We start from the raw sequence: 27,266 nt of genomic DNA on the forward strand, positions 1-27,266 counted from the left end.
TTAAAGGAAACTATATTATAGTTTAAATTTGTATTAAATTAGCTGAACTTTAGATTGTTTTTTGACCCACTTAAGTAGGAATTAAGTACTTATTTATGTATAATTTTAAAATTCTGTTGTCTTTGAAATATGGTTAAAGTGTACTCCTGAATGTACTGACAGTCGTTTATGAAAAATACATTTTAGGATGAAGTTACAATTTAGTACATTTAAAAAATATTAACTTTTAGTATCAAATAACACCAGTAAAAATTAAAGCATGACAAAAGATTATTAAAACAATTTAAAATGTACTTTAAAGTAAAACAAAACAATAAGCCCCTAGAAGCCATGGTTTATAGTGACTTTAGAACTAAGGGGCGTAATTAGGCACTGCGCGGAGTACATACCTGGTAAGATTTCATAAAATAAACGCAGACACAAAAATGTAATGCTGTTGATGAAAAATGTTATTCTTCCGCCAAGCAATGTAGTTCTACAGAAGCGGAATGGTTGCCAAGCAACACACACGATGCTGCAACACAAAGATGCAGTGGTGCGGTAATACTGACATAATGCGGTCACAGTTGTATGTTTGTGGAGTAATTTACAACGGCTTTGAATACAGCTCAACCAATAATACTCATGGACCACCTCATCTGTGTTATACATTTTAATCAGACATTATTACTTTTTTAAAGTGTACTTAAAGGTAGGGTAGGCAGTTTTTTTTAAACACTTTTTGTGATTCTGGTTGAACACATCCTGATAGTAATCAATAATAGAAGTGGTCTAAATAATAAAAAATGTGCATAGTCTCTGGAAGTCTCAGGACCAAAAAATTTCAGTCCGAATGCAATGATACGATTTGATAGATGTGAGTTTGCAGGACAAAGCCGGACACATGTGAGAGATATATGAAGAGTTTGGTTCCAAAATGCGCTAAACACCATCAAACACCATTTTTTGCCAAAATCAGTATTGTATCTGGTCAGTATTGAAAAGTTAATATTTAATTTTACTAAAAATGTGAGATCCGCTGTGTTATTCTGTCATGTTTTCTCCCTATCTTTCCAAACCGTGACAAACGCCAGTCTCCCTTCTCTGCAGAATGCGATACATCCGCTCAACCAATCACAGCGCACCATTCCACGCATTGTTAACAGTAATGGCAGCGCTTGTTTTCCTTATCTACTTTGTAGATGAATGCAAAAATGAATAATTTTGACGACATTGATGAACATGTGGTGGTTTCTGCGGTGGGTAAGGCATCGAAATCTAATTATATATGTGAGGAGATTAAGAAGATGAGACACTCAGGAGGAGAAAAAATGCCAGCTGTTGCTTGTTCCACGACAGTAACTTCATGGTCATGGTTGGTCCCCAAAACTGAATCATGAACAGGTTTTCAAAGCCCTTTGACCAAGAATGATTCATTCTTGAATCTGTCATTGCTAGTTTTGATTCTAAACATCTGATAAAAAAAAAAAAAAAAAAAAAAAAAACTAAGCATGATTGCTATTTGAATGTTTGCAGTATAGCGATGCCCCTGGGTAGTTGCAGTCAATTCCAATGTACTCAGCAAATGTGTTGTTTTTATTTTAACTGCACGGTGGTGCCAGATACTCTTTTAATCGGTAATGACAAACGGAGACATAATTAATTTATAGCATTAACAAGATGACCCATTGAATTCATTTTGGGAGCAATGACTGAATGTATTTTTAGTCCAGTGCCTGTATGTAAGATTAGTATTGACCAAGTTCAGAGGCTTTCATATATGTGCAACAACTTACTTTGTTGTGTATTTTCAACAGTTTCAATATGAAAAATAACTTTTATATTGATTCAATGGATTAATTGCATTTTGGAGAAAAAAAAAAATTGTCATGGATTTATTGCATTTTTGGGGAAAAATAATCAGTTTTTATTATAAATCTCTTAAAATCAAAATCTGGATTTGAATTTTAATGTTATTATAACCTAAAGATGCTATGTGAAAGTTTGAAACAGAAAATAGTGGTTTTCATCTTGCCACTTTCTTGGTAAAGAAAACATGTTTACTCTAATGAATCAAAATGGATTTATAGCATTTTGGAACCAATCTCTTCATATATTAACTACTATTATACTATGTAAATATTGATTTACATTAGTTGGAAAGTCTATTTGCCATTACATTGGATGATAACATGTTTTAAATCTCCAATAAGCTTTGTTAATTTTAACCGGCCTGCACTCAATTTGCCCCGGTTCGAGTGACACAATGGACATATTCAGTATGCTAAATATAACTGAGTAACAGGCTTGTTTAACAGGCAAATTTAATACTAAAATAAATTTCTACTTTATTCAACTACTTTATTTTCTTTATTATGTAGTTACAAACATTACATGCTTTTTACTGGATTCAGTGCATCTTGAACTTGTATCAGGATGCTCTTATCCAGTATGTGTCTAATCGGCGCTGTTCACGTCCTCAGTCTCGGATTTATGCGTTTCTATGTCAACCTCTTTAAGTTACTTAAAGGTGCCCTAGAATTAAAAATTGAATTTATCTTGGCATAGTTAAATAACAAGAGTTCAGTACATGGAAATGACATACAGTGAGTCTCAAACACTGTTGTTTCCTCCTCCTTATATAAATCTCATTTGTTTAAAAGACCTCCGAAGAACAGGCGAATCTCAACATAACACCGATTGTTATGTAACAGTCGGGTCATTAATATGTATGACCCCAATATTTGCATATGCCAGCCCATGTTCAAGAATTAGACAAGGGCAGCCAGCATTAACGTCTGGATCTGTGCACAGCTGAATCATCAGACTAGGTAAGCAAGCAAGGACAATAGCGAAAAATGGCAGATGGAGCAATAATAACTGACATGATATCATGATATTTTTAGTGATATTTGTAAATTGTCTTTCTAAATGTTTCGTTAGCATGTTGCTAATGTACTGTTAAATGTGGTTAAAGTTACCATCGTTTCTTACTGTATTCACGGAGACAAGACTGTCGTTATTTTCATTTTTAAACACTTGCAGTCTGTATAATTCATAAACACAACTTCATTCTTTATAAATCTCTCCAACAGTGTGTAATGTTAGCTTTAGCCACGGAGCACTATCAAACTCATTCAGAATCAAATGTAAACATCCAAATAATTACCATACTTACGCGATTAGACATGTTGCATGACGAACACTTTGTAAAAATCCATTTTGAGGGTTATATTAGCTGTGTGATCTTTGTTTATGCACTGTTTAAGGCAAGCGCAAGCTCCGTGGGCGGGGATCGTGAGCATTTAAAGGGGCCGCAGCCTAAATCGGCTCATATTTAATGATGCCCCAAAATAGGCAGTTAAAAAAAATGTATTATAAAAAATCTATTGGGTATTTTGAGCTGAAACTTCACAGACACATTCAGGGGACACTTTAGACTTATATTACATCTTTTAAAAAGACGTTCTACGGCACCTTTAAGTAGCCTTTAATTTCATTACATTTTCTCCAGGTACAGTTTTTTATTTATTTATTTTTTAAATATACTTCTAGGATTTGAAGTACAATGCACATTCAATACAATTAAGCACTCTTCTTTTTCACTAGGGTAGCAACATAGCAAAACAGTCTGTAAACACCTTTTATTAATATGCTTGAAAGAATCTAAAGAGAATTTTATCCCTACCAGCTGCTCAGGAGGCAGAGAGAGGAGCCTACCCATCCATTAGCAATGCTTCCAATGTGCAGGAAAGAGCCCATCCTGCAGAGAGGGAGGAGCAAAAGTCTGCTGTCATCCCTCGACCCGGCCAGCATCAGGCCGCCCCAACAATGGACGATGAGGAACAGGCCAACAGCTATGACTCAGATGAAGCAAGTAAGCAGCTTTTCACTCACTTCTTGTTCTTCCTTGTCTCTGTCTGGGGAAAAAAAAAAAAAAAAAAATTATGATAAATCAAATCATTGTGAGACTGTTGCTGTCCATTTTCTCATGTGTTTGTGTGTGTGTGTGTGTGTGTGTGTGAGTGAGTGTGTGTGCGGATGTGTGTGTGTGTGCATTTTAATCAAATGAAATGCAACAGAAAAAAAGGCAACACAATTATTTACGGCAAACACTGGAATGTAGATCTGTGATATTTTCCTACTCATGCATTCAAACCTAATGAAATGCTTGTGTTTAATGCAATATATTTTGTTTTTTTTCAGCAACTCTGGGAGCACTGGAGTTCACTTTACTATATGACCAAGGGAACAGCAGCCTCCATTGCAACATTGTTAGAGGAAAGGTATCTTCAGTATTTTCACATATTAATATTAAAAGTCTTGCACACAAACCAAAAAAACTATAAAATTCATGTATATTGTTTTTGTGAGCTAATTATGTTGTGATACCATTGTGATTATATAGTTATCATCGTGCAACAGTAATTCCAGACATTGAATCTGATTGCCTGAGCAGTATTGTGCTATTGTGCTGGTTTTTGACTGTATGCTTCTTGAATATAAACTGTGGCCAGAATGACAATCATGGTCAAAAATTTAAAATGTTATATCAGTAACATTGCACTGTGCTTGATTTTTGTGTTGTGACAGATTTGTTTTTAAATTACTTTAATATTTTCTTCTAGGGTTTAAAGCCAATGGATTCAAATGGATTGGCAGATCCATATGTTAAACTTCATCTGCTACCAGGTGCAAGTAAGGTGAGATTAAACAGAGTGGGCTGTTTAATGTGCTGCTTGTAGCACTTTACCTATGGCATTCTCAAATATTAATAAATTTGAATCATGTCTGTACTGTTTATAAAAGTAATAGTTTAGTACTTTTGTAACATAGATTTTGGTAGAAGTGAATATATTACTAAAGTTACAGAATTTGTCTGGTATTCATTATTAAAATTATATTGAAAACATTCTAATACTATACAGGCCAGTCTCACGAAGCAGGTTTAACTGGCTACCTGGTTAAGTTTGATTGTAGTTTGAACAGTTACAATAATTTTATTATTGTGTTCATTTTCAAGTTACATGTTGAGAACAACATTTTAGTCTACAAACCTGTAATGCATTAACCATGATCAATTATATTTCGACAAATTATTAAACTTAATATTTAAATTAATGTAAATATAAAGAATAATATACATAATGGTAACACTTTATTTCGATAGTCCACTTTCAACCTTATGTCAATTACATCATTAGAGTATTAATAGACTGTCTTCAAAATATCTGCTAAAACTTTATTTTAATGTTCCCCCAACAGACATTCTACTGACTATAAGTAAATTTAAATGTACTGTACATGTTAACTTCTACTAATCCTAACCCTAATCTAACAGTCTACTAATACTCTAATGAGAGTTATTTGTGGACCAAAGTGCACCATTGAAATAAAGTGTAACCTAAATAATCTTTATAGCCATGGCCAGAAGTATTGGCAGTGACACATTTTGTGTTTTGGACAGTTTGCTGCTTCAGTTGCTGTGGTGTTGATTCACATTGTGTCTAGATTATTGTGCAGAGTGATCAGATGCATTTTAAATAATTGCAAAAATAATTAATTGGCCAAAAAATGTAACATTATCACAAAAACCCAAATTTCACTGTTTTTGGGCCCTGGAACAAAATGACCGCTAACATAATTTCACTAATCATATCATCAGCACATGGGAAAGTTTGAATGAGTACTAGTCAGGTTAAATCACGCTATCATTCTGGTTGGATTGTAAGAGCAGACTGATTGCTGTAAAAGGAGGGATGAAGTGCTTCCAATTATCGTGTTCTAGTGTTAGCAATGGCTATCTACAAAGAAATACGTGCAGCCATCATTGCTTTGCATCAAAATGGCCTCAAATGCAAGGAAATTGCTGCAAAAAATACCTGAAATAACCATTTACCAGACCATTAAGAACTTCAAAGAGAGAGGTTTAACTGCAGTGAAGAAGGCTTCAGGACATCCCAGATTGTTCAGCAAGCACCAGGACTGTCTCCTCCTGAGTATTTAGCTACGGAATCAGGTCACCACCAGTGCAGAGCTTGCTTAGTATTGGCAGCAGGTGGGTGTAAGTGCATCTGCACGCACAGTGAGGCCAAGACTTTTGGACAACGGCCTGGTTTCAAGATGGGCAGCAAAGAAAACACATCTCTCCAAGAAAAACATCAAGGACAGACTGAAATTCTAAGGGAAGTACAAGGATTGGACAACAGAAGACTGGTGCAAAGTTATTTTCTCTGAAGAAGCTCCCTTCCAACTGTTTGGTACATCTGGAAAATCGATTGTCCGGAGAAGAAAAGGTGAACGCTACCATGAGTCCTGTGTCATGCCATCAGTCAGGATTTGGCCCAGATGCTGACATCCAGCATGCCAAAGCAAATTGCAGAGGTTATGAAGAAGAAGGGCCAACACCGAAAGTAATGACTCTTTGCATACTGTATATTGAATGTTTTTGCCAATAAAAGCCATTAAAAGTTATGAAATGCTTATTTTTTTCCAGTTTCAAAAATAATCTACAAATTCTGAAGCAGCAAACTTTGCATTTTTGTCACAGCCAATACTTTTGGATTTAATCTACAAAGAGTTTTCTAAGCGTTTCAATTGACTGATCTTGTATGTTTTCTCTTAAGCTCTTTGTGGATGTACTGTATACTAATTCTAAACTAAATAAATTCACTTGTATTGATACTAGCATAAATCTATTTATCTTCAGCAGAGAAATGACTCTTCATGTTTCACATGATTGGCTGTTCATTGTAAATGTCACATTCTTGTGCACATGCTACAAAGTAACTTTATTACATGTACAGTGGCGTTCACTGATCCTGATCAGGTTTGTCAACTCGAAACCAATTAGCTTCGTGAGACAGGCCTCAATTATGCAAAAGTTATACTTGTTCTGGTCAAGCAATTATGGTTAAACAGAACATCTTTTTTGTCAATGCAGTCGAATAAATTACGTACCAAGACCCTACGCAATACTCGCAACCCAAACTGGAATGAGACTCTGGTGTACCACGGCCTGACAGATGAGGATATGCAGCGCAAGACCCTCAGGTTTAAGTCTACTTTAGTACATTCAGAAACAGTGCTCTAGTACAGTTGCCATAGTTGTTTCCTTTGTTAGTCACACTCAAATTGACGTTTTCTAATTGTGTGGAAGATGTGGAAAAATGTAGCTCAAATAGCACGCATTAGCTACACCAAAGTCATGGGTTCTATTTCCAGGGAAGGCAAGAACTGATGTGTAACCTAAATGCAATGTACATCTCTTGGTCATATAGTAAATTAAGTTGATAATATAACGTTTTGACTCTGACAACATCAGTTTGTTTAAAGCATTACTAAATATGTTTACTAGATATTAATATTTTACATTCACTTTATTTATTTTTGATTTAAATATTAGTCATTTTATTTTGATTTTGTCATTTAAAAAAATCAATGTACAGTAGCTTAAATTTTTATTTCAGTTTTAGTAATTTTAGTACTTCAACTTAACAGCACAGCAACATTTCTATTTTTTATAGTTTTTTACATTTTAGTTTTTCATCTAATATTTATATTTTATTATATTTAAACTTTATTTCAATTGCTGAAAACAATTTTTAATAGTTTTAGTTAACAATAACAACACTTGCTAGTTAATTAGCTAATCATGGACTAAAGAAAGTACCCATTCTTGTTTTGAAAGTGATATATTTTATGTATTGGACATTCAGTAATCTTGGATACATATTTAACTGTTTAAGGGATTTTACTTATGTCTGTGCAGAATATCTGTCTGTGATGAAGACAAGTTTGGCCACAATGAGTTTATTGGAGAAACCAGAGTTGCACTGAAAAAACTCAAGGTCAATCAGAAGAAAAACTTTAATGTGTGTTTAGAAAGGGTTGTCCAAGTGAGTGCTTCATGCTTCATACTCATATACCCCACACAGATATGGTTATTATTAACAACCATCAATGAATTATCTGATAATATACTCCTTTTACGTACATAATTATTATTTTTTTGCCTCTCTTTGAATAGACAAAAAGAACATCAACTGCAGGTGGTGCACGAGGAATCACCCTCTATGAGGATGAGGTAAAAATTTATATTCATATTTATAGAGGTATTCTAAATTATTGAAAACTCCTTACAATGTATTTACATTAAGATTAAGGTTCCATTCGGCTTACAGAATGACATGTGTCTGCAATATATATGCATTATAATTTGCGTTATTCAATTATATGCAGGCTAATTATATAAAGAAGTGCACAAAGAGGAACTTCTTATACAAATAATATACTTTAAAACAATGTACTTAAGTGCAAACTGAATGTGATGTTTTTTCACACTTAATTGCACGTTAGTTGCAATTAAATTAAAATATATTATCGATTAAAATTGTGTTAAATGCAATTTGCTGAAATTTAGAGTGCTTTTTGACCCACTTAAGTAGAACTTAAGTACATCTTTATATGTAATTTCATAATTAGTAGTATTATCTTTGAAATATGGTTAAAGTTTATGCTGAATGTACTGACAAGCGTTTATGATAAAACAAAAATATACTTGTCATTTCTATAATATAATGTCATTTCTATTGAAATATATATACAAAGTTCTGTCATGAAATTCTAGATGGCGCAGGCTAATAGGTCCTTTAACTCAACCTGCTTGTAATCATATCGTTATCTATAGGGCACAGCTGATTGGTTCACTTCCTGCTGTGTCAGTAGCCATTGAGCTTGCGTGCTCAACCTTTAAGTACATTGGTTGCATTTGCCTTAGCAGTGCAGCGCGCTTTCAGAAACCCTCCACCTTCCCCAGCTCCACCTGTATAGATCTGCTATGGGTAATTCATGCACGCCAGTGGTTCCCCTGGGGGTGTGTGAGGGGACAGAGGGGGTACATGATCAGAGTGCTGAGTTTTGCCGTTTCATATCATTCTAAACTTCCTTAAAATAACATTAAAGCCGAGCATGTATTTCTAGCAGGCAAAATGCTGTAAATACATAACATCCAGTCAAACCTACCTCACCTTTTGCGATCAGAACTGACTGCATCCACACAAACAGCATGCATATGATAGGTTAGCCTTAGCAGATTGCGCTAAATTACTGCCATTTTCGACAATGTAAAAGAGGGGATGTAGCACTAATTAGCATGAAGAACAAACAGCCTATAGACAGATTGTGCATTGAGATCGATTTAAAACTCAAACTCTCTTTGATACAAAAACATACCCTGTGTAAGTTTTTGTTTTTATTGTTGATAATATACAAGCAATAATGCATTTTTTCCCAAATATCCACACAATTGCGTATATGACATTGATTTTATACAATAGTTCAACAAAGAGAAGGGTAATATTAAGTGATGTACAGTACATGTCTTGTCAGTATTGTTTTGCAACGAAATAGTAGTTCCAAAGAATGCCACAGTAGAACTGTTGTTTATTTCCAACAAACTCCCTTTAAGACTGTATATAAAGTCATTGGTCCCCAAGCAACACACAGTGGTGTTTCGTGAACAAATCTGCAGAATGAATCATGAGAGTCAGTGATTCAATGACTCATTCCTAAATACAGCCACTTGCTTTGTTACTGAATGAATGAATGACTCGATGACTCACTCATAAGACAGTGTCTTACCGCCACCTACTGGCAGTTTTCATTTAATATTTAAAAGTATGATTTTGTTTTTACCATTAAAGGTGCCATCGAACGTTTTTTTACAAGATGTAATATAAGTCTAAGTTGTCCCCTGAATGTGTCTGTGAAGTTGCAGCTCAAAATACCCCATATATTTTTTTAATTAATTTTTTTAACTGCCTATTTTAAGGCATAATTAGAAATGCGCCGATTCAGGCTGCAGCCCCTTTAATTGCTCACGCTCTCCGCCCCCTCCCAAGCTCTCGACTCTATCATTGCATAAACAAAGTTCACACAGCTAATATAACCCTCAAAATGGATCTTTACAAAGTGTTCGTCATGCAGCATGTCTAGTTGCGTAAGTATGGTATTTATTTGGATGTTTACATTTGATTCTGAATGAGTTTGATAGTGCTCCGTGGCTAAAGCTAACATTACACTGTTGGAGAGATTTATAAAGAATGAAGTTGTGTTTATGCATTTATACAGACTGCAAGTGTTTAAAAATGAAAATAGCGACGGCTCTTGTCTCCGTGAATACAGTAAGAAACGATGGTAACTTTAACCACATTTAACAGTACATTAGCAATATGCTAATGAAACATTTAGAAAGACAATTTACAAATATCACTAAAAATATCATGTTATCATGGATCTTGTCAGTTATTATTGCTCCATCTGCCATTTTTCGCTGTTGTCCTTGCTTGCTTACCTAGTCTGATGATTCAGCTGTGCACATCCAGATATTAATACTGGCTGCCCTTGTCTGATGCCTCGATAATGAGCTGGAATATGCAAATATTGGGGGCGTACACCCCGACTGTTACGTAACAGTCGGTGTTATGTTGAGATTCGTCTGTTCTTCGGAGGTCTTTTAAACAAATGAGATTTATATAAGAAGGAGGAAACAATGGAGTTTGGGACTCACTGTATGTCATTTCCATGTACTGAACTCTTATTCAACTATGCCGAGGTAAATTCAATTTTCAATTCGATGGCAGCTTTAATGCATAGTTCTCTATTTAATTTTTAATTTTTTTTTATTTAAAACATAATTTATTTCATATCGGTATTTATAAAGGTAAAAATGCACTAGGAAATCAATTTAAGGTGGCAAATAATGTCCCTTATGGAAATAGACTGCAGCCTAAGTGGAAGAGAGGGGGTACACAGAAGGATGTTAAATGCCTTAGGGCAGTGGTTCCCACACTTTTTAGCGTGGAGTACCCCTGAATGCATTACCATCCTTCCACGTACCCCTTCTCTTCCACTTCGACTGCAGTCACACCTTTACCATTAAAGGTGCTCTAAGCGAAGTCACGTGTTTTTAGGCCAAAACATTTTTTGTCACATACAGCAAACATCTCCTCACTATCCGCTAGCTGCCTGTCCCTTGAACACACTGTAAAAAAACGCAGTCTCTACCTTTATGAATAACTTTATAAAATAAATAATGTTTTAAATAAAAATGTTCAATAGAGAAATATGCAATGATGTTAAAACTAAGTAAAACTTTTAAATATTGAACTAAAACCGCCAGTAGGTGGCAGCAAGTCACTGTTTTTATGAGTGGGTCATCGAGTCATTCATTCAGTAGTGAAGCAAGTGGCTGTGAATGAATCATTGAATCAACTCTCACAATTCGTTCACATCCGCAGAATTGTTTGCAAAACACAGACGTGTGTTGTAGTTCTGCTGTGGTTTTCATTATTATTTCATTGCAAAATAGAGTAAATACTGGCAGTACTGAGTTTAAAATGTACGTTTTATTTTTTGACCTGTTGTACATGTATAATAATGTCACGTTTGCAGTCATGTGGATATTTGAGAAGAATTGCATTCTTGCTCATTATCATCATTAAATACAAGAACTCACACAAGGTATGTTTTTGTACCGGAGAAAGTTTGAGTTTTAAATCGAAATTCATTATCTGTGTCTATATTTGTTCTTCATGCAAGTGCTAAATCCCCACTTTTACAAAGGTGCATCATTTTTGACTGCAGATGATGAGGTAATTTGATTAAATGTACTGGATTTATGTCATTTTGGCAGTTAGAAATACATGCTCTATTTTATTGTAGAATTAAATGAACTCAGCATTTTTTCCGCTTACCCCCTTTTGTCACCTCACGTACCCCCAGAGGTATGCGTACCCCAGTTTGGGAACCACTGCCTTAGGGGGTGCTCCACTCTAAAAAGTTTGGGAACCACTGATGTACGCTATATAGTACAGCAGCAGCATGTGTTACTTGCTCACAACAGTGTGTCGTGTATGGCAGTGGCAAGTCCCGTACTTGCTCCGCAGCAGCGTATAGCAGATCTATTCTGCCAAGACAAAATATATCAACATTGTCATACCCATTACCATGCCAAACAATCCAAGAGTTGTCGTAAAAGAATTGTTAATATGAATTTGCAATTTAATGCATTTAAAATATATTAACTTTAAATTAGATTTCATGAGTTTACATTTACATAGAATTAAATAGAGTGAAAGTTATATGTATTTGGCTTGATGTCCGGGGGAAGGGCTCCGAGCTCGGAATTTTGGCCCGAACCCAGATTACACCCACACAGAGCATGACAAAAGATTATTAAAAAAATTATTTAAAATATACTTTACAGTAAAACCTTTAATTTGACATTTGTAAAGTGCACTTAAGTTTAGAAAACATTGTCATGAAAGTGCTGTCAGGAGTTTGGTTTGATTCCTTTTTTGCCTTTCTCTTCTAATTGCTTTCACTCTCCCTCAGCTGTTCGCTATCTTAATCAGCGGTTGCGCTCTGCACAGTCTCTCACCTGTTCCTCCTTTGCCCTGATTACCTTGCTATTTAATTCTCATGCCCTTCTCTCGTCTTTGTCGGGTTATTGTTTGTTCACTCATGTCTGCAGTTTACGCCTTGTCGTTGTGTGCTCATCTAGTCCTGTATCACAGTGTGTGCGTGGCGAACGAGGATTTCACCCTGTTTGTTTCTGCCTTCAAGTCTGCGCTCCTGTACTGCCGTGACTGCCAAGTGGACTGTGTGATCGGCGTTTCCAGCGGGCACCCTCTGTCTGCAGGCTTCCTGTACCAGGCATTCCGCCTGTTTGATCTCTGGTTCCTTTGAGTTCTCCTTCTCCTGATCTGCGTCCGCCTTGCACGGCCGGTGACCGGCAGACAGCCTATTTTGTCCTTTTACTGACTGTTTAATAAATTACAAGAACCAGCATTCGCTTCTGGGTCCTTTCTGCATTGTGACAGAATAACCCGACCACTATGGACCCAGCGAATGAGACGGCCATCCGCTCAGCGGTCGAGCTCCAGGGAGCTATGCTAGGAAGACATGCCGAGGAGTTATCAGCCGCCAGACACGCCGTGGATACACTTACGGCCCAGGTGACAGATTTGACCAGCCAGCTACATCACTTACGTCACGACCAGTCCTCATCTCCGGGGACGCGACAAACGGCCGAGCCTCGTATTAACAATCCTCCCTGTTATTCCGGTGAGCCTACCGAGTGCCGGGCTTTTCTCACCCAGTGTGAGGTGGTGTTTTCCCTTCAGCCCGCCACGTATGCTGCAGACCGCGCCAAGGTTGCGTATGTCGTGTCCCTTCTCACGAGCCGGGCCCGGGATTGGGGTGCGGCTGTCTGGGAGGCTAAGGCTGTTTGCTGTAATCGGTACATTTCATTTAAGGAAGAGATGTTGAAGGTATTTGATCTCTCTGTTTTTGGGCGTGAGGCTTCTCGCCAGCTGGCGGCTCTTCGTCAAGGAAGGCGTTCTGCAGCTGATTATGCGATTGACTTTAAGACTTTATCCGCCACCTGTGAATGGAATGAGGCTGCTCTCACGGCTCGCTTTTTGGAGGGATTAAATGATGAGCTGAAGGATGAAATTTTTGCCCGTGAGTTTCCCTCACACCTGGATGAGTTGGTGGAATTAGCCATTCGTTTAGACAAACGTTTTGATCTGCGCAGACGCGCTCGTGCTGACGTCACGGGATTCCGGGAATCCCCTTTCACATCATCGGCACCAGCTGAGGCTCACCCAGAGCCTGAGCCCATGCAGCTGGGTAGAATACACCTTTCGTCCGCTGAACGTCAACGCCGCATCCGGGAGAGGTTGTGTCTTTACTGTGGTGGCACTGGACATTTTGCTGCCGCATGTCCAGCAAAAGAGAGAGCTCGCCAGTAGATCGGGGAGTATTGGCGAGCGCAACTCCTCTATCCCCATCCTTCAAATCTCGCACCATGATTTCGGCCATTCTTCGCTGGGGCACCTCTTCAGTTGTCTGTTCTGCCCTGATTGACTCTGGGGCGGAGGGAAATTTTCTTGATGAGACCTGGGCTGTTGAACACGGGCTTCCCCTTCTTGAATTAAAAGAGACTCCCACAGCTTTTGCCTTGGATGGTCGTGTGCTTTCTAACATTCGGTGGACTACTGCCCCGGTGAGTCTCACCACATCGGGCAACCACCAAGAGACAATTTCTTTTCTAGTATTTCATTCACCTATGGCCCCTATTGTCCTAGGACATCCTTGGTTAATACAGCACAATCCCCAGATCAACTGGTCTAATAGTTCTATTATATCATGGAGCTTGTCTTGTCACACTGATTGTCTTGTCTCTGCTGTTCCTTCTGTTTCATCTTTGTCTGTTTTTCAGGAGGGGTCTATTGATTTATCTGGAGTTCCGGAGGAGTACCACGATCTGCGAGCGGTGTTTAGTCGTTCCCGGGCTGCTTCTCTCCCCCCACATCGTCCGTATGATTGTAGTATCGATCTTCTTCCGGGCACCTCTCCTCCCCGTGGGCGTTTGTATTCCCTGTCCGCTCCCGAACGCAAGGCGCTTGAGAGATATCTAGACGAATCTCTCACGGCAGGTACTATTGTCCCTTCCTCCTCTCCCGCTGGTGCGGGATTTTTCTTCGTAAAAAAGAAGGACGGCTCCTTGCGCCCCTGCATTGATTATCGTGGGCTGAATGACATCACCATTAAGAACCGGTATCCTTTACCTCTGATGTCATCGGCCTTCGAGATCCTGCAGGGGGCAAGGATTTTTACGAAGTTGGATCTCCGTAACGCATACCACTTGGTGCGCATTAAAGAGGGGGACGAGTGGAAGACGGCGTTTAATACCCCATTAGGACATTTTGAATACCGGGTTCTACCGTTCGGGCTGGTCAACGCCCCAGCCGTTTTTCAAGCGCTCGTAAACGATGTGTTGAGAGATATGCTCAACATATTTGTCTTTGTGTATCTGGACGACATCCTCATTTTCTCTCCATCTCTCCAGGTACACACCCAACACGTACGTCGCGTATTACAGCGATTATTAGAGAATCGTCTCTATGTCAAAGCGGAGAAATGCGCGTTCCATGTCCAGTCGGTTACCTTCCTTGGTTCAGTCGTATCTGCAGAGGGCATTAGCATGGACCCCTCCAAGGTTCAGGCTGTCACGGATTGGCCCGTTCCCGAGTCGCGCTTGGCACTTCAGCGGTTTTTAGGGTTCGCGAACTTTTATCGCCGCTTCATACGTAATTTCAGTCAGGTTGCCGCCCCCTTGACTGCTCTTACGTCTGCTAAGTCCCGTTTTGTCTGGTCTAAGGAGGCTCAATGCGCGTTTGAACGTCTTAAAGGATTGTTTACATCCGCTCCCATTCTGATTTCGCCTGATCCAGAGAGACAATTTATTATTGAGGTTGACGCGTCGGATGTCGGGGTGGGAGCTGTGCTTTCGCAGCGCTCCGCTCTTGATCAAAGGGTTCACCCGTGCGCGTTTTTTTCACGCCGGCTCTCACCTGCGGAACGCAATTATGACGTGGGTAATCGGGAACTCCTAGCCATTCGGCTGGCCCTGGAGGAATGGCGCCATTGGCTGGAGGGTGTCTCCACTCCATTTATTGTCTGGACGGATCATCGTAATCTAGAGTACATCCGCTCTGCTAAGAGACTTAACTCTAGGCAGGCTCGCTGGGCTCTTTTTTTTGGGCGTTTCGATTTCTCGATCTCTTTTAGACCTGGGTCCAAAAACGTTAAGCCTGACGCTCTTTCTCGCCAGTTCTCTTCCTCTGAGGGCGATTCCTCCACAGAGACCATCCTACCAGAAGGATGCGTGGTGGGGTCCGTCACATGGGGTGTGGAACGGTTGGTGAGAAGGGCGCTGGCTCACACTGTCGTTCCCCAGGGGTGTCCTGAGGGTAGGCTTTTCGTCGTCAGGTCAGTTCGTCCAGCTGTTCTTCGTTGGGGTCACGCCTCCAAATTTGCTGCGCATCCGGGGGTGGGACGCACTCTGGCAGTCGTTCGCCAGCGATTTTGGTGGCCTGCCATGGAACGTGAGATACGTCGCTTTGTTGCGTCATGTTCTATCTGTGCTCAGCAAAAGTCCGGTAATTCGCCTCCCGATGGTCTGCTTCGGCCCCTCTCTATTCCGTCCCGTCCTTGGTCCCATATTGCCCTGGACTTTGTCTCGGGGCTTCCCCTCCAGTGGCAATACGGTGATTCTTACGGTCGTTGACCGCTTTTCTAAGGCAGTTCATTTCGTTCCTCTCCCTAAGCTTCCGTCCGCTAAAGAGACTGCACGTGCGGTCGTTGACCATGTCTTTAGGATTCACGGGCTTCCTACTAATGTGGTTTCGGACAGGGGACCCCAGTTTGTCTCTAATTTTTGGAGGGAATTCTGCCGACAGATTGGGGCTACTGCCAGTCTGTCGTCAGGGTTCCACCCTCAGACCAATGGCCAGGCCGAGCGCGCTAATCAGGATCTTAGTCGGATGCTTCGTTGTTTAGCAGCCCATAACCCCTCCTCCTGGTGCGAGCAATTGACGTGGGCGGAATACGCTCATAATTCGTTGCCGTCATCGTCCACTGGCCTGTCTCCTTTTTCGTGCTGCTTGGGCTACCAGCCGCCTCTGTTTCCTTCTCAGGAGACCGAGGCCGCTGTTCCCTCGGTCCAGGCTTTCATTCAGCGCTGTCGTCGCACTTGGAGAAGAGTGAGATCGGTTCTTTGCCGAACAGGGGAACGCACCCGTCGTGCCGCTAACCGTCGTCGGTCTAAAGCACCTAGGTATGTGTGTGGTCAGAGGGTTTGGCTCTCCACACGCAACTTACCCCTTCAGACGCCCGCTCGGAAATTGGCTCCCCGTTTCATTGGTCCCTATGCCGTCACTAAAGTTATCAGTCCAGTGGTTGTACGGCTCAGGTTGCCCCATTCCCTTAAGCGCGTCCACCCCGTTTTCCATGTCTCATGCATTAAGCCTGCGGTTCGCTCTCGTTCTCCCCCCTCTCCCCCCCCTGCTGTTCTCGCTAACTCCCCCGTCTTTAGGGTTAAGAGGCTGCTTGACGTCCGACCCCGGGGTCGGGGCCATCAGTACCTTGTCGATTGGGAGGGATACGGTCCGGAGGAGAGAAGCTGGGTACCGGGAAGGGATGTGCTGGACCGCTCGCTCATCGAGGACTTCCTCCGCTCCCGTCAGTCTTCCTCGGGGGCGCCAGGGGGCGCCCGTCAGGGAGGGGGTACTGTCAGGAGTTTGGTTTGATTCCTTTTTTGCCTTTCTCTTCTAATTGCTTTCACTCTCCCTCAGCTGTTCGCTATCTTAATCAGCGGTTGCGCTCTGCACAGTCTCTCACCTGTTCCTCCTTTGCCCTGATTACCTTGCTATTTAATTCTCATGCCCTTCTCTCGTCTTTGTCGGGTTATTGTTTGTTCACTCATGTCTGCAGTTTACGCCTTGTCGTTGTGTGCTCATCTAGTCCTGTATCACAGTGTGTGCGTGGCGAACGAGGATTTCACCCTGTTTGTTTCTGCCTTCAAGTCTGCGCTCCTGTACTGCCGTGACTGCCAAGTGGACTGTGTGATCGGCGTTTCCAGCGGGCACCCTCTGTCTGCAGGCTTCCTGTACCAGGCATTCCGCCTGTTTGATCTCTGGTTCCTTTGAGTTCTCCTTCTCCTGATCTGCGTCCGCCTTGCACGGCCGGTGACCGGCAGACAGCCTATTTTGTCCTTTTACTGACTGTTTAATAAATTACAAGAACCAGCATTCGCTTCTGGGTCCTTTCTGCATTGTGACAAGTGCACTCTCTTTAAGTGGCCTTTTAATTAATTTATATTATATTATCTCCAAGTACAGCTTTTTAAAAACATGCTTTTGAAATTTAAAGTACACTACAAGTACGCATTCAATACAATTAAATGCTTTTTCTCAAGGGTATCATTAACTAAGGTTTGCAGATTAGGCCAGGTGACACATAAACCCAACCCCATGCTTTTTATATTAGAGCCTTTTCCTGTACTGATTCCATTATTTTGTGCATCCTGTGTATTTTGTTCTTCATTGTTATATATCATCTGCAAATACCAGCAGTAGTAGAATGAAATAACATCCATGTGCTATTTATAGGATGAGGTGTTTCTACAATGAGTACATTTGCAATAAACACTCCTGTGCTATCATTATCATCCACACTACTATTTTTGTACCTGTTTAGACTGGAAAAGAAGGCACTGAGCACGAAGAGAGAGGACGTATCCTGATATCCCTCATGTACAACAGCCAGCAGAGTCGTCTCATTGTAGGTGTTATACGCTGTGTTCACTTAGCAGCAATGGATGCAAATGGCTACTCTGATCCCTTTGTCAAAATGTGAGTCTCTCTCCATGTTTAGGAAACACTCATATAAGTTAAGGCATTAAAAAATATTAAAATATATAATTCCTAATGTACAGTATAATTAGTTACTGTACTGTAAAAGGACTCAGTACAGTAAGCATTTCTATGCTCATAGAATTAGATTTATGTTTTTAAAAATTAAAACAAATTCTTGAAAATGTGCATATTTCTATGAATAGATGTCTGAAACCTGATATGGGGAAGAAAGCGAAGAACAAGACGCAGACCAAGAAGAAGACACTCAACCCAGAGTTTAATGAGGTACTTTGTCAACTTGTAATGCAGACGCATAATTAAATAAATAGTTGTTTATTTCTTGGTGTGTACATTCTACATCAGAGTACTGTGATCCAGAGAAATGCAAACACAAATACAAAAGTTTGGCCAGGTTATTCTATTCATTTCTTTTTTCTGCTGTACACAAAGGAAGATATTTGGAAGAATGTTTGTAAAAAAAACAGATCTCGCCCCCCATTATTACTATGGTAGTCAATGGGGGGCAAGATCTTCTTGGTTACAAACATTCTTCCAAGTATCTTCCTTTGTGTACAGCAGAACAAAGAAACATATACAGGTTTGGAACAACTTGAGGGTGAGTAAATGACAGAATTTTAATTTTTGGGTGAACAATTCTTTTAAGTTCAGGAGCAGGAGCCCATTCACTGTACCTTGCTTAATCCATCTGATTATGACATAGGCCTATACCAGGATCTACTAATTTTGATAATTCATCTCTGGCTAATTTGGGTCTTTAAACACATTTGCGGATTTGATGAAATATCTGGATTGTGTTGTCTGAGATACTGTGCGTTCTTGTGTTAACATTCAATATATTCAATAAATTCAATCACTTCAAAATAAAAACAATCAAAATAAAACACTAAGAAAATTGAAATATTTACTTTCATGTCATGTGACATTAACCAACATCAGAGAACTTTGAACATGAAAATGTGCTAAATTATTTAAATATTAACTTAAAATATTTTCTTTAAGTATTCCTGATTTTATGTCAAAGAGGTTCAGCTGGAAAAAAAAAGAGAAAAGAAAAGAAAAGAAGTTTGGGAATCCCTGACTTAGGAAAATGTTATTTGGGATATTTTAATGCTTTTCTATCTTTACGTGGAAGGCTTTGATAATTACATATTGTTTTGTTTTCTTTCCTTCAGAATGAACTCAATAGATTTTGTCAGAAAAATAAGTATATAGATGAATTTCAGCACTTCATAGCAAAATCTGTGATTAATATTGATATTAATATTCATGTTAAAATAAAAAAAAAATTAATATTATAACTAAGTAGTTATGTTTAAATAATCTGTGCTTGCTATTTTTCTGCTGCTCTGATCTTTTTACCATGTTTCTAAGATTTCCCTTGCTTTGCCATGTGAACTTTTTTTGTTGTTGCAGGAATTCAGCTATGAAATTAAGCATGCAGAGCTGGCCAAAAAGACTCTTGATATCTCAGTATGGGACTACGACATTGGCAAATCCAATGATTATATAGGTATTTACTTTTGTTTTGTAACATATATTATTATATGTCGTCGTATCCCGTTTTTCTGAATCCATGTTTACACCTTGTATTAACTTCTGTCTTGGCTGATCTGGTCAGGTGAGACAAACTGCTGTTTACACCTGGTATTAACATCTCTTCTGCATGCACAGTAGTGGCCGAAAGTGATTTCTGGAGGAGATATTTGTCTTTAATGACCCTACAAGTTTGAAATATGAGAAAAATATTTTATATTTTTTAAAGTCCCCCTGTAGTAAATCATTTTATCCCTTAAAACTCATCTTTGATCACAAAAATTACATATTTAAATGTTTTTCCCTTGAAAAAAAAATCTTCATGCATTAAAATTGAATGTAACTCTACACCCTTGCCTCATATATTATACACGGTTCTATGAATGTGCAAATTAGCCCCGCCTCCACTCGCACCAGTTCGGAGATCCACTCGCTGACGATCACACGTTGACGTGATTGGTTACTAGGACTGTCTTTGGTTCACTGCAGTTTTAAAGAGAAATGGTTTGTCTTAAAGCATATTAAAAACACCACATAGACACATAATCAACATTAAAAGCTTGATTTTCACAACAGGGGGACTTTAAATATTTCAAAAATGAGGGAGAACAAATAACTAACCTGGTTGAGATATTTATCTGACAAAAGTATTTGGCAAAAAGGCAGATACAAATACAGGTTTTTATTTAAAAAAAAAAAAAAATGCATAGAAAAACAAAAAACTAAGAGGAAAAAGCATGCATTGAATACAACATATTCATTTAATATTTTGCTGGTTCTGTCTGTTTTTGCATGTGTTCATAATATCTTTGTATGACAGCCTGGCCAAAAATGATTTCCAAACAATTTGTCATGTTTCATCACATTATCACAGATATATTCTCGAGTAGCCAGACCTTCAGAAGAAGAAGTTTTATTTATACAGTGCCTTTCCATAGCTCAAGGTCACTGTACATAGTGCTATACAATACTGACTGACGGCAGAAGGTCTGGAACCTATCGCAGCTTTCATTGGCCAAGCACTGCCCAAGGGGACATTTGACTTACATGTAACGCAACCCATCACAGTTCATGTTTCGGGGTGTGAAAATATAAAGTCAATTTCCCTACAATAACAGACCAGTGTGCATCCAATAAATTATCCAAGAATGTTGTACAAGTTTAAAGACTAATTGAACAAACATAGCTGGTAATAAATGAACCATAATTAAGGTGACCATGACAACTAAGGGGTGGCAGGAAACTGAACAAAGGAACAAGGGAACCAATGAAAATCAAACAGAGAGTCCAAAACAAACAGACATGTAACATTACCTCCCCCTCCCAGAAGGCGCGTCCTCGTGCCAAATAAAGTCAATAGGTGTGGGAGGGAGGGTGCCCTGGAGGCTGGCTTGGAGTGTCTTTGACAGGACAGGAAGCCTCCAGGGCGGAACTAGTGCTACCAGGAACCAGGGAGGAGCAGTCAGTTCAGGAAGCCCGGAAGGCACAGATGGCCCAGTGATCCACGGAGGTTCAGGGGGCACTGGAGCCTCCGAGGGCACTGGAGACTTAGGGGACCATTGAGGTACAGGGGGTGCTGGAGCTTCCGAGGCCACTGGAGACTCAGGGGTCCACAGTGAAGCAGGTAGTTCAAGAGGCCATGGTGATGCGGCCTCCGTGGCCTTGGCCCAGACCCCAGGCATGGTCACTATGGCCACGGGCATTGGCTAGGCGTTTGTAGGCCTGGAGAAGTTCTGGAGTGGACTCTGAAGAACTTTCTGGAGCAGACTCTGGAAAACATACTGGAATGGAATTTGTAACGTGCTCAAGGGCTGGAGCCATTAACAAACTCTGGTCAGGGGCTGGAGTCTGCACTGGACTCTGGTCAGGGGCTGGAGTCTGCGCTGGACCGGACTCAGGGGCTGGAGCCATATCTGGGCTCCAAGACATCCCCTCATACTCCACCAATACACCTTGGGGCACATGTGCGGCTGCCATGATGAGACGAGACTCTGGAATGGCGGTTATGATGGAACAAGGCTCTGGAATGGTGGCCATGTTGGGACGAGACTCTGGAATTGTGATGTCCATGACAGGAAGAGACTCTGGAAGGGCTGCGGCCATCTTGGAACAAGAGTCTGGAAGGGTGGCGGCCATTTTGGGATGAGACTCTGGAAGGGTGGCCTGCAGGCTAGCGTGCGATGCGGCCTGCGTTTTCACCGGGCTGAGGACTGGGATGGTCTTAGAAGCTGTAGACGGAGGAAGGGAGGCTGACTTCAGTGCTGTGTGCTTCAGTGCTGTTTCCCCGTTTTGGAAACGGGGAAACACAAGAGGTCAGGAATGGATGGGTCCCTTGGAGCGGTATGTGGAGGGCACCGGCGTGGGGTGAGCTTGCGAGGCCAAGTGTGTCTCAGAGGGGGCTGGATGAGGAAGACAATCCTTTTCTTTAACTTCTTCTACTTCAAAATTTGAACCATTTAAATACAGATTTATCAACTCGACTAAAGAGAAATAACAAGCTGGCTCGCTATAACGAATTGCATCCCCATCCAGTCCCATCCGGAAACACTGCGGGAGGTGTCAGGCCAGCTCACCTGATGGGAAAGCTCAAGAAAATCCTCTGCATGCCTCTCCAAAGGCCGACCATTTTGCCGCAGACTCCAAAGATGGTCCCCAGTCAAGATCATAGTTTTTAGCTCTGATCTTCTGGAGAGAGTCCAAAACAAAGAGACATGTAACGATTACTGATGTATTTTATGTCATAAAATAAAATGTGACATAATATTTCAAGCATTTAACCAAAAACCCATTCAAAGAACCTATTGACTTAAGGGCGATGGAACCGAAAGTTTTGGTTTATGTCATCTCGATCCCTTTACACATATATTTAGCAGTGTCTACTTGTGATCAGATCGGCCAGAAAAGATGTTGATACTAGGTGTAAATGGTTGTCATTAAATTGACTTCAAATTGACCATTCATCACTGACTTTCATCTCATTCCCCTATTGAAATTAAATATTGTATTGGTAATAAGCTCTGAATGTTTTAATACCACTAATATTTTATGATCAGGAGGCTGCCAGCTGGGAATCACTGCCAAAGGTGAGCGTTTGAAGCACTGGTACGAATGCCTAAAGAACAAAGACAAGAAGATTGAACGTTGGCATACTCTTTTCAATGAGAATCACATCTCCAGTGATTAGGTTCTTTAAGCTTTGTGCATGCCTTTCACTTACATTGTACTTGGCCCATTTGCCAACCCCATTCCCCTCCACTAACTGCATATCTTGGGCTATACCGATCTTGTTCTTGTCCGGCTGACACATGATATGCTTTCAAAGAACATAATGTGATGTCTGGAGCTCTTCTGTTCACTGTGACCTACATACAAACGACTATCGGTTAGCATTGAAAAGTAAAAGAACTGCACAGTTATGTCATGTCATGTTCTCTTATCTGGCCAAAGTAGCATTGTGTTTTTTTTAAGTTATAGTTTAAGAACAACTGTAAAAACTCCAAATATTTACCTTGTTGTGGGAATGCGTTAATATCATGTCTCTTAGCAACCTTTTATTAAAAAGCATAATGAAAGTCTTTCTGCTTAAAAACAAAAAAGAGGCAGATACAGAATATATAAGCCCTATTTTAACCAGTTTTACCCAGTCTTAGAATGTTTACATGCCATATAGAATGTCAGGTTAAATCCTTCAACATCAAATTTACATAATTATTTCAAACAAATAGGCAAACAACATGTAGGGATGTTTACACAGCACAGATAAGACTGAATCCAAAGAATGTTTAAACCATTATGAATAATTTTATGTGATCTGTTTGGCAAGGATACACTTAGACTTAGTTAGGTTAGGTAGTCTTCTAATGAAAACTATTTTGTAACACATTGCTTGGAATGTCTGGTTTATAACAACACTTCTATGTAAGCACACTATTCCACAAAACCCTTTCAATCATGCATCTTATTTGTGGTTTATAATGGGCTAAAAATACAAATGCCTTGTGTGAAGACAACAGCTTCCATGGACAAATGAAATTACTTCATAAAAGAATAGACTAAAAAAATTCTAATGTCTGTGAAGCAAGCCAAGATTACTTTAATTAGTCACCTGCAGCCTGTTTGTCTTGTGACTGCAGTCCAATCACAGGATTGCATCAGGAAAGCACATTTACAATGGAATGACCTCAACATTTCCATTCTTTGCTGTTATTATAACCAGCTATGCATGAGAGTGTCTGTGATCTCAATTCAATTCATTTTCTTAGTATAATTTACTCCCCTAGATGAAATTACTGTTTACCAACAAACGTTTGGCAGCGACACTTCCGGGTTCTTCTGGAACCCAGAAACAGAGCTGTTGCGCTGATTTTACATTTTGAACCATAATTGTGGTGACAATACATTTCGTATTATACATTTGGTCCTATAACACCAAATGATCATCATTGATATAACAGGACCTGGTCTCAGCACCACTGTGGTATTGGCTATTTATGAAAATATATGACAATGAAAACTTTTCAAAGCTGAAAAAATATGAAAGTTTTGTTGTTGATTTTGAATGCTCTAACTTACAAGTAACTTTAAATTCAAAAACATTGTTTATTAAACCTAAACAATACCAAAAATTATTATTTATGTGATCAGATGTGTATTTAAATGAAAAAAGGGGTGGCGATATGACCAAAATCTTATATCATGATATGAGTAATTTTATTTCATGATAATGATTAAATATAAAACATTTTCATAATTGTTGTAATCAATTTCAATATCACAAAAAACTACTAGCCTATGTTAAAAAAACAACAACAAAAAACAAGCATATTGAAGGCAAGTAAACAGTGATAAAATAAGAACAAAGAAACTAAATACAAGTAATAGGACAACAAACTACAATAGAACAAAGAAATAGACCTACCTGAAAAACTTCAAGCACTAAATAAGAAATACTAGCCTCCATAAATTGTAAAAAAAAAAAAAAAAAAAAATGACAGATGACAGCAGGTTTATTAGGTGTGCTGTCACTTTAAAGGCCTTTGCACACTGAGTCCGAAATTCGCATGCGGAATTTTCGCACGTTAAAAAATAAATTTGACCATTATGTCAATCACGTTTGCACACTGCCTCCAAAACTTTCATCAGTCAAAAAAATATTCGGATCAGGATCGATTTTCTGCGTTTTTCGTATACGTGGCATGCATTTTGAGAGACGTTTTGACAATTCAGAGCCACCGTATGCGAACGCAAAAATCCCGAATGCCGTCTGACAATTTGATCCACGTTGCCTGCAGCACAAAACAGCAGCACTGAATGACAAACAACGTGCGGAATACAAAGACAGACTGTGCCAGTAGCAAAGCATCAAACTGAGCCACTGACATCCTGAAGTAAACTTTGAAACGCTCGGGATAATCACACAGCTCCTTGATGAGGTGAAAATCTTTCTCTCTATGCAATTGCGAAATTGGATGGGCCCAATATTTCCTCTTTTTAAAGAGAGAGAGGACAACTAAATGTATTGTTTGTATTGTTTTGCAATTTTTTTTTTCGTAAAGCATTCATTAATACGCATCGGACTCAGTGTGCAAGGTCTCTGTGTGTGACGAATTTTTAGGATTACAAATACGAAAAAACGCATGCGAAAATTTCGGAGTCATTGTGCAAAGGCCTTAAGACCAAATATACTGTTAGACATGCGTTTTCTTTCTCAACTGTTTACATTCACTTTAGACATAAATGACTGTTTACGAGGATACTTGGAAAGACGGGCATTTTGAAACATAAATATGTGTATTTAACCATTGAGGACCAATGGGCAGCAAGAAGAACTCAGTTCAGTACTCACACACTCTATGAGCAGCAGCTTCATGTGCGCGCATCTCTGAGACAGCGCTCAGAAACCCTCTCCGAGACAGTGTGCACATATAGCAAATTTAGTTGTCCTTCGCTGTATTTTGCGTTTCAACAGTTTAAAATAACTTGCTTAAAACGCATGCAAATGATAATCTTTCGTGACCGCGCAGCACAGCAACATCACATAACCGCGATATTGACAATAGTCCAAAATCTCTAACGGCTGACAAATTTCTACCGGTTAATCGTGTGAAATATAGCCCACCCCTAATGTCGACATACTTAAGCTCCAGGAAGTTTTCTCAAATTTGCAAATGTGCATTTAAGCAATAAAGACGCGTTGAATATCTGCTTTTACTTTTATGTCATGCCTCAGGCTTTAGAATATCCTGTTACATAAATGAAATAATGAATAAAGTTAAAACTATTTTTTTGTGGAGAGAATACAGGAAAGGGACAGGGACATGATTTGAGCCAAACTCAACTCCAACAATATAATGCCAAAACAGATAATTAGAACCGTAGCATTTCTCATGTCAGTCGATTAAATCTGCTTATTTGAAGAACCCAGAAGTGTGGTTGCCTGTTGTTTGACATCACAGAAAATTCGAAAGGGTCGTGTCATGTGGAATCAAGTTTTCCTTGATATTTTGATAGGCTATATAAGAGGTCACTGTACTATAAAAAAACTCAAAGTTTCAGAACTCAAAACATCCTCCAAAAAGAGCATTTATTGTTACTTCTCAGCAAAAAAAAAAAAAAAAAAAAATTAAAGTATAAGAGTGGTCGTTTATATTGAAGTCTTAAAGGGTGAGTGTCCATAAAGTGGAGCGAATTGGTCATAGGGTCAGAGACTATTGGAAAATGCTCACGTATAAATACATTTAGACTAAGTATTATAAGTGAACTTTAAGGAATAGAATTTAAAAAATGCATGACATGACCAATACAATCTCATGGCAATTTGTAACTATTTTACATTTTGTCGAATTGTTGGCTTATTCGAATGTTTTCATACAATCTCATTCATATGAGCACCTCATACCAATTCATATCAAAATTGCACCTTGTAAAACAGTGTCGTTTTCCTGTGAGATTGGGTTGAACATGACCTCTAACCTTTTGTAGTCCAGAATTAGATTTTCAAAATGAATGTGATCTTGCTGCATTTTTCATGAGACCTTATTCATATACAGAACTATGTATGATTGACCCAATGACATTTTCAAAAAAACAAACAAAATATAGCACACCATATTTGCCAGTTTAGTTTGTGAATGATTATTGGCATACAAATGTTCTTATTTCATTCATGATGCAATTGTATATATATATATATATATCTAGTGCATGTACTTGCACAGCAGGGAAGTGTTTACTGTATGTCTGAACTTTGCATGTAAAGATTTTACTTGGAGTTCAAAACACAGAGGCCAATAAAGTCAGAATAAACTGCAGTCATTTGTTTACTTCATTTATGTGCATTCTTTCATTTTATAACACTTCAAATAATCTTTTTTTAAAGGAAAGCTTACATCTTGTTTTGCTTCTATCATCATGAAATTGAATTATGTCAATGAATGAATACAGAATAAGTTTGTGAACCCTTTGGAA

At 39.3% G+C, this 27,266-nt stretch overlaps 1 protein-coding gene across 1 annotated transcript in view; it reads left to right on the forward strand.

The window, feature by feature from the left end:
• rph3ab (rabphilin 3A homolog (mouse), b) overlaps window positions 1-22,983 on the forward strand; it is a 30,191-nt gene extending 7,208 nt beyond the window's left edge. Inside the window, exons 6-15 of the mRNA XM_067401218.1 lie at window positions 3,671-3,856; window positions 4,186-4,265; window positions 4,608-4,682; window positions 6,923-7,032; window positions 7,751-7,877; window positions 8,009-8,065; window positions 18,088-18,242; window positions 18,449-18,530; window positions 19,680-19,776; window positions 22,853-22,983. Of these exons, the coding sequence (XP_067257319.1) occupies window positions 3,671-3,856; window positions 4,186-4,265; window positions 4,608-4,682; window positions 6,923-7,032; window positions 7,751-7,877; window positions 8,009-8,065; window positions 18,088-18,242; window positions 18,449-18,530; window positions 19,680-19,776; window positions 22,853-22,983 (1,100 nt within the window). The remainder of the gene's footprint in view (window positions 1-3,670; window positions 3,857-4,185; window positions 4,266-4,607; window positions 4,683-6,922; window positions 7,033-7,750; window positions 7,878-8,008; window positions 8,066-18,087; window positions 18,243-18,448; window positions 18,531-19,679; window positions 19,777-22,852) is intronic.
• The last annotated feature ends 4,283 nt before the right edge of the window (window positions 22,984-27,266 follow it).

Source organism: Chanodichthys erythropterus, chromosome 11 (genome assembly GCF_024489055.1).
Source record: "Chanodichthys erythropterus isolate Z2021 chromosome 11, ASM2448905v1, whole genome shotgun sequence".
Taxonomy (NCBI): Eukaryota; Metazoa; Chordata; class Actinopteri; order Cypriniformes; family Xenocyprididae; genus Chanodichthys; species Chanodichthys erythropterus.